This window comes from Cyanistes caeruleus, chromosome 1 (genome assembly GCF_971803275.1).
Source record: "Cyanistes caeruleus chromosome 1, bCyaCae1.hap1.1, whole genome shotgun sequence".
In the NCBI taxonomy this organism is placed as follows: Eukaryota; Metazoa; Chordata; class Aves; order Passeriformes; family Paridae; genus Cyanistes; species Cyanistes caeruleus.
The window spans coordinates 5,692,137-5,700,899 of record NC_141701.1 but is presented as its reverse complement, the minus strand read 5'-3'; the positions used below and the strand labels follow the sequence as shown (position 1 = coordinate 5,700,899).

At 39.8% G+C, this 8,763-nt stretch overlaps 1 protein-coding gene across 1 annotated transcript in view; it reads right to left on the bottom strand.

Moving 5' to 3' along the window:
- Positions 1-4,878: 4,878 nt before the first annotated feature.
- The window catches only part of KCNK9 (potassium two pore domain channel subfamily K member 9), an 89,283-nt gene continuing 85,398 nt past the window's right edge, over positions 4,879-8,763 (bottom strand). The window contains exon 2 of the mRNA XM_023921573.2: positions 4,879-6,209. Coding sequence (XP_023777341.2) covers positions 5,368-6,209 — 842 coding nt within the window. The 3' untranslated portion in view covers positions 4,879-5,367. The remainder of the gene's footprint in view (positions 6,210-8,763) is intronic.

The window sequence follows — 8,763 nt, the reverse complement described above, 5'->3', positions numbered from 1 at the left end:
CCAGAGATCAGCACTGCTTAGGATGGGCTGACTGAATAAAATCTTGGCTTAAATGGAGACAGCAGCAAAAACCTGACTGGAGAGTCAGGAGCTCCATGCATCTCTCCATCAGCAGTTATCAGTGGAACACTGGGGTAGGCCTTGACTGAGCAGAGGGCAGTCAGTCTCCCAGACTGATTGTATACAGATGGAAGCTCAGCAGTCCTTCAGCATCACCTCACAGCCATTTCAACTGGAAACAGCAGAACTACTCCAGCTTCTGAGAACAATTTATTTTTTCCCAACTTTCTTTTTGCCTTCCTACTACGTTTTTTGGGGGTGAAATTTCCTTTGCCATATTCATTATATGCATTTCAAAGAATTGAAAACTGCATTCTGGCAAAGGGTTTCATCAGTTTTTCATGGTTTTAATTCAGCCTCTGAGCTCAGACTAACTGGCATAGAAGTCCCAGGGCATCTTCCATCCATAATCAATTTCTCTGTGTCCATTGTCATTATTCCATTTGTTTCAATTTTGGTGAATTGTTATGATAGCCAATCCTTTTTATACAATTTATCTTGCTGAAGTTCCCAAAATAAAGTTTTAAATAAAAGTTAGATGACAGCAGGCTGGTCAGAAAGGCATTATTTTCTTTTTCAGTTCTGTGACTGTTACAGATCTCTGGTTGATAAAAGTAGCAGTGGTGCAAGTCTCACTGTAATTCGTGCAATATTCCAGTCAGTAATAGTGTCTTGTTGAAATATGCATGAGAAAGTCCATAACATTAGTGTAATGGACACACTCCAACACGTCTCTCTCATCTAGCTTCCTCATAAAGATTTTAAATGACTGCCTTAATTAGACCTTAATATTAGCAGGAATATTACATAAAGCTAAATGAGGACATAAACTTCAACTGAAAGCAACTTCTACCCAAACCCCTGCCCTCTGGTCTGCACACACCAAATAGTTTTGGAACATTTTTATGCTCCATCTTTGTTCCACTGATTGCTCCTTTTTAAGCTTTTAGCAACAAATCAAGCTTTATTTTTCCTTAACAAAAACTTCCAAATCTGTCAAAGAAAAAAAAGGAATTACCTTGCTTAGGTTAGATTCACAATAATCTTGATTACCACCCTGGCATTTCATTGATCAAAGCACTAGGGAACTAATGAGAAAATGTACAATACAGTAGATTAACTTCATTGCTTCCCTCTTTTCTTTTTCTTTTTTTTTTTCTTTTTTTTTTTTTTTTTTTTTTTTAATAATGTCTATTTTATCCTAATGAGCTGTTACAGAGAGTTCAAATAGCAGTTTATTGCTGAAGGTCACTCTGTACATCTTCATTCATTAACAACCAAGAAGCTACTTTGGACTCTTGAAGGAAGATCCAAACACCCCTTCTAGGGCTGTCCCACTACAGGCATCCCTGTAAAGCACATGCATGTACAAAGTTCTGGCAAAGCACTGCCTGTTAGATCAGCCACAATATTCCTTACACAATAAAGAGGACCAAGTGGAGACTTGTGCCTGCATTGTTCAATTAAGTTTCCTCTTGTTTCCCTACCACAGCATGCTCAGTCAAAGCTATTTTGGTGCTTCACTGATCAAACTGATTTTTCCCTTTGATGATAATATGAAATATTATAGGATAATAGGGTTGTTATATAATCAAAGTTGACAGCAGGGAGCTAAATTTGTGTTGTTTTGATGAAGAGCACATTAGTGTGACATAAATAGACTAATCTGATTTATTATTATTATTTCTAATGTTTAATAATAGGGAAGGGTAGGGGAAATGAGACTCTGGGGAATGAGAGTGCATCACAAAGTGATAGCAGACATTAGGATGTCTAGTCATAAGCAGCACCACTACTACCTGCTCATAGCTGAATTTCAAAAGAGTAGCGAGCAAGAGAAGTTGCTCTGAGAGAGATAATATCTTAAGTGGAGTAAACTCAATAATGTACTAGTGAAAATATTCTGTGAAAAGCAGTGTTGTGAGAAGAAAACATGTAGGGCAATAAGAAATCAGAGACAGAACTGACAAAAGTCAACTCACCTTTCACTGATTTTTCATGTTTAACTGAAAAGCTGGGATTAACTTTGGACAGAAGCTTCCCTTTCATGATTCAGTCTGTTCCAGTTCCAGACAGCCCAAGCCATTATTCACACATCAGTCAAGAACCATGAAAACAACTAAGGAGAGAGGCAGATTTTGCCTCGTGTTCTGATGTGCACACACAAGAGCTCCTGTGCCTGGCTGCTCACAAGACAAAATCCTGCAAGAGTTTCCTTGCAAATGAAGCATCCTGCTACTTCAAAATCCCATGTGTGTCCACAGGTTGGACAGAACTGTGGACTCTTCAGACAGAAAATAAAATAAATAAGAGTATTTGAAAATCCCAAGGATTGCAGATACATTCAAGCAAAACACTTTCTCACATACACACTCATTATAGCTTTTAAATTTAAAATTATGGCTACGGACATCTACTCTGGCTCCTTCTTATCAACATACATAGATTTCTTCAACTACATCTACAACCTTCAACTAAGCTAAAACAGAGCTATTATAAAGCCATTGAGTTTTAATACAAAGACTCTAAGTGGCAGATAACCCATTGACATGCTGAGGTAAGTTTCTCCCCTGGTTAAAAAATCCGTGTATTAAAATTTAACTCTTCATTTATGGTTCCAGAGGGAAGATTTAGTAAGAAATCAGCTAGACTATGTAAAGTTTTCAACCTCTCCAGTTCAACATGTTTTATAGGACATTTAAAGATGATTTTTATATGCAGCAGAAATAATAGTTTCTTCTTTGCTTAAAGGAAAAGAGGAAATAAAACTGTGCAATGTTTTATAAGATGCAACTGCTTTTTTCTTTTTGAAGGTTTTGTTAAAAGTCCTGTTACCAAAATTCTCCTTTGCCAGACACAGAACTCAACTGCAATTCTGCAAAACACCAAAATTTTCCTGCTTCTCTCCAGTGAACACCCATGTACATGATACATGAGCTGTACTTGATACAGAGGTGCATATTCCATGCATAATTCTTATCTCCATAGCAGGAAAAGAGACATACATTTATTTGAACTTCTGGGATAACAAGCAAAGATGAAAAAAAGTGAATTTGGAGAGCACCGTGAACCTGGGCTGTCAGGGGAAGCAGCTTTGAGGTGGCAAACACTGAGGTGGTTTAACACATCCTGAAACTACTTTTTTAGGTATTCTTGCTTCGATCCTTCTGCCATCAGCATTTGCCCTAGGACATGGTACTGGCAGCACAGCATTGATGCACCCAGAATGCCCCACACATTACCCTGAAAAAGTCCATCCTCATCCATCCTCATTAAGAATCCTGTTGGCTCTTCACCACTCTTAATGGAGGACTTCATGCCACAGCAATTCTACACCCAAAGGAAGCTTGAACAGAGTCAAAGTCATGGATAACTTGCTTGTCATTTACTTATGGAAAGACAGGTGTGGAGAACATGAGCATGTTTGATAGTTAATAATTTAAAGCCAAGGTGAAGACATCAGAGGAAGAATGACACTCCTTATTTCTCCCTATAAACAGATCTCTATAGATGCCTCTTTGAGAGGGTATCAACATCCATCAGCACACAGAGTTCAGAGCTGGGCACACACCATCTAGTTTTAAGGATAAAAAAAGGATTATTGCTTTTACACTGAGAGCACAAAATGGTAGAATCAGCAGGAGGTGATTAGTGCCAAAAAGAAATGGGTTTTTTTTATGGCAAATTAACACAGAAAGTGATTTAAAAGATAGAATTAAATCAGAGACAAAGGTGCGGGTTCATAAAACTCCCAGTCCTACCCTTGTAAAATCAAAGATAATTCTCCAAAAGCACTAAATCCCATGTAATCACTGAAAATTCCTATTTGCTTAAAAGGGAGCTGGATTAGGCCTCTAATTAAGTTCTGTAAAGTCTGTTTGGTCCAGATGAACAACTGAGAGATGGACAATGTCCAAGGAACAACTCTGTGACATGGTCTCAACATCCTCCACTACAACTTGCCAGCACAACTGCTCCCGCTGTTACCTTCCAAACACTGGAGTAAAGCTATTTTTGCCTGTTACTGCTAAATGCATTTTGCCTTTGCCTAGCAAAAAAAGCAATATCACATCTAATCTCACAAGTTCCCAGTGAGCCAAACACAAGATACTGTCCCTTGAATTCTTCCTGAGACCAACAAAGGCTTTCCATTATTTACAAATCAAAAGCATTTAGAGACAATCATCTTTATTTTTTTATTTAAAACAAGGAATGCCCTGTCACTATTATATAAGAAAAAATATACATCCTCCTATTTATACCCATCTTAACCAAGCAATCAAAAAAAAAATATAAATCCTATTCATGCAGGTAATTACTGCACAAAATAATAATAATAATAATAATAATAATAATAATAATAATAATAATAATAATAATAATAATAATAATAATTTATAAATAAAATTAAAATAACAAAATACACTCTTCTGTTCCAACAATTGTCCCAATTTAGCCTAGAAATTCTGCTTGTAAATTGTTGGAACACTTGAAAATTATAAAATTAAAAATAGTTAAATTAATATGATTATTTGCTTTTGATTATTAATACCATTGCTAGTTTTTCTTGTGTTTTTATTATGCATACCAGTTTTAAAAAGTGCATGCTTTATTTTTTTTTTTTTTTGTAATTTTGAACTGGCAAGCTAAAATGATCCATCTTCTCCTGCCTTTTTTTAAATGTTAATACAATCTAAAATCTAGCATTAAAAAATTTACCATGATACACCTGGTATATTGACTGCTTATGGCGCATGCTTGTCTTGGCAAAAGAAAAAAAAATTCAAAACAAATTGGCTCCCCTCCCACCCTCCCCGCTCCTTTTGGAAGCAATCTAAAAAAGCAGGCTGGAACACAATTGCTTCAAGGGCAAAAGAAAAAATAATACCTGATGCTTTAATTTTTGTCACATGGCACTGATTGTGGAATTGCACGCGCACACACACGCACACACACCCGGCACTCACACAGGCACACGGACACACACTGCAACCTGCTCGTGAGGAAAAAAGTTTGTTAGGTCAGGAGTGCCAGTGGCACATGAAGGCTCCCAGCTGTGTGTGCAACTTTGGATTTGGTACCCACTTCACGTCACCTTGAATCCTCTGACATCCACCAAGGGGGTAATGTAAGGCATACTTTGCTGGAACAGTAATAATCCATGCTTCATGCTCAAGAGCTGAGTCTCAGAGGAGGACTGGCTTGCTCTACTCCCTTTGGCCTCGCTCCGTCTCACTCAAGGAACAAAAAACCCAAAACAACAAAGGACTGGGAAAAAACAAGGAAAGCAAAATAAGACAAATCCCTTTAAATGGACTTTCGCCGTTTCATCAGCCTGTGGTTATCTGTAAAGCTGTGCAACCCAGGTGAGATGGAGCTGACAGGAGATGGGAAAAGGCTGTTTTTTAATGTGCTTGGCGAGATCTCCTCTATCTTGTAAGAGATGGAGTGAAAGTACTGGGGGTTCAGCTTCGAGCTGAACGAATTTTGGTGGGACACCACCCGGCTGGTGTACTCGTGGGACCTGTAACACATGCAGGAACAAACTGACTGAAGGTCTGTTACTTCGGCCTTGTACCGTGGCCGACCATGCTGGGAGTCCTCTTGGATGTGGATAATCATGCTGTTGCGGTTCCCTGCCAGGGACGCCCGTTCCTCGGCATCCCTCCTCTCATCCTCACTGTTCATGGTCAAGAACCTGAGAACAACCAGATTTAGAAATGCCCCAATGACTGTCAACCCCACTAGAATGTACATAAAGCTAAAAGCCACGTAGAGAGGCTTCTTTTGAAGGGCCCCTTTGGTCTGCAGGGCCACATAGTCTCCAAACCCTATCGTAGTCAATGTTATAAAGCAGTAATAGTAAGCATGGAAAAAGCTCCATTCCTCATACTGGGAAAAGGCTGCTGCTCCAATGCAGAGTGTCCCCATGCAGGAGAAGAAACCCACAGTGACCATGTTTTCCATGGAGACCTCGGTGCTCCTCATGCCACAGCACTTTTTGATGCGTTTCAAGAGGTACTTGACGAAGGTGTTCATGCGCTCGCCCAGGCTCTGGAACATGACGAGTGTCAGTGGGATCCCCAGGACTGCGTAGAACATGCAGAAGGCCTTCCCCGCGTCCGTCCCTGGGGCAGCGTGTCCGTAACCTGGCAAGGGGGATGGAAACACAGGACAGTCAGCAGGGCAGGCGGTGGCCACGGCTCCCCCACCGTGCAAACCACCCAAATCGCTCTGACGCCACTGCCAGATCCAAAGCTGCAGGGACCCTGCAGTCACGGTCTTCCCGTATCTCCTCACCCACACCCTGTGTCTGCAGTAAATAAGGCACAGAATAACAACATTCAGGCAAAAGGGGGAAAGGTGAAAGAATGCACAACCCATTCTACTCCAAACAACACTGAGTCTCCTAAACAAGGTTATATCACATGGATTATCTGAAGAAATTTCATGTCTGTCCTATTGTCACAGGCAATAGCGGAAACTCTGGAAACAGATGGACTTTCCCAGAGTGTTTTTGAGAGTAGTTGGTGTTGCTCTGTCCCAAAACCAGAGTACAGTGATGGCATCCAAATTTTGTGTCTGCTGACAGAATGGAGTTAACAACATCCACAGGCCCTCCAGCCGAAGAAATTCCTTTTCAAACTCCCCCATACTGAATAAACCTTCCTCCTAGACACCTAATGAAAGTGACTCATTGCTGGAACACCAGAGGAATTTAGGGATTTAAATTTAAATGCCCGTTCTATCTTTACTTACTGGAAGGAAAAACAATTTACCAGCTTGTGCCATAGTTTTACAGCTTTGACAGTTAGTATGGCAAAGGCAATTTCATCAGGATGTTAAACTAATCCAAGGACAGAGGATGTACCACATTTCACAGCATAGTTTTCAGATGGTAAAATCATGGCTAAGCCTTTATTCTAAATCAAACCATAAGCAGGAGGCTGTTTAGATATTTTAATTACAGCTGCTCAGATTACATTGCTTTAAAATATCTACATTTCTTACAGCTGAGATTTTGAGAGAATGTACCAAAGTCTCCAAAATGAGATGGCTGGGACCCACTTGGCCATTGTGTCCATTCACCATGTGGCTACCACCACCTAGACTCCCTTTACAGTCGGTGACTAGAGCTACATACTTCACAAGAGCAGTTCCTGTTGTGTACACAGAGGTGTCTAAAACAGGTCAGTGAGTTATTCTCAGGAGGCAACTATTTCTCTTCAATCATTGTAATAGAAATCTTGGGGCAGAACTCTGTTCAAGATTAACATACCTACATTTATGTATCTGCATGTGTTCTATGTGTCCAAACTCCCATTATAGTCAACAATAAGTCTAAGAAAACAGGCAGTAGTGAGTTATTTCACTGACCATCCCAATTCTGGCAAGATGAAATGACAGTTCTAACTGTTCATTGATCATGTTCATTAGGTCCCCATTAGACTGACTAGACATCTGTTGACTCCAAACTTAGACACCCACAGCACTGGCAGAGAACTACCTGTAAACAGCCAAATGAAGACATCCTAATCATGATAGTAACCTTGAGTGACTGTCTCCAGTATAGATGCCTTGGAGATATTGAGAATTTAATTCAGTTTTCCAGAAAGAATCCTCTAGCTTTATTCTAGATCCCTGAGATATCAGGATACCCATAGGTGACTGGCAGATAAAACACAGGGTGTTCAGTAGACCCACACTCTCACAGATCTGAAGCTGGAGGACAGACCTGGCATGAGATACCACTGAGGCAGGACCACTGAGGAGCCCTGCCCATCACCTTTAAACTCAGGTCATTGACCTGCTGCTCTGAATTTGTCTATTTCTTTTTTGAAACTGCACATCTTCTCAATATCCTGTGGCAACAAATTCCAGAAGTTCACTATCTGCTGTGCAAAAAGGTACATTTTAATTTCAAGGCTATCTCCTTGTTTCAGCTAGAACACCTTAGTTACAGAATTGAAGTTCTAAATCTTCCTTATCTACCACCCTCATGTTTTCAGCTAAGCTCAGCTTTATCTCTGCTCTCAGCTTTTTCCTGTCTAAACTGAAGCTACAGTCTTTTAAACTCATAGAGCAGAAGTCACATTTCCTTGATCATTTCCATATCCTTCTTTGGACCTTCTGTAGCTCTGCCACACCAGTGTTGAGGTGCAGAACCCAGAATTCTGCCTTCCTCTTAGGATGGGGCTGCATCTCAGAGTCTGCACTTTTACTAGAACTAAAATATGAACACGAGACAACCTTCAAAATGTAAACCAAGAGTAGACAAGGAAAATAAAACAAGAAAACCAGCAAGAATCCCCTTCAAAAAGCAAAAGGTTTATTCTTAGGTCAGTTGATATTTGTTGATGGATGGATTGTAAAAACCAATTTACAACTGAAGCACAAAACTCAAAATAGGAGGTTCTTTTTCAGGTTATAAAGGAAAGATATTCACCTGTTATATTGAGCCAGGTAGTCTGTTCATCATAAAAAGCAGTTTCCAAATTACCTGGAAAGCGAAGTTTCTTCACCAGATTGTTGCTGGGTTAGTTCCACCTGACTATCCCTCAATAAAGGCTATAATTGCCTCTCATTACTAAGATCAGCTTTTGAACTACAGGGGTGTTAATTAAACCAGGGACATCTTCCTATTTTATAGCTTTAGTTACAGATGACAAAGAGAAGGAAAGCTTCAGAAAATGTGATTTTCCA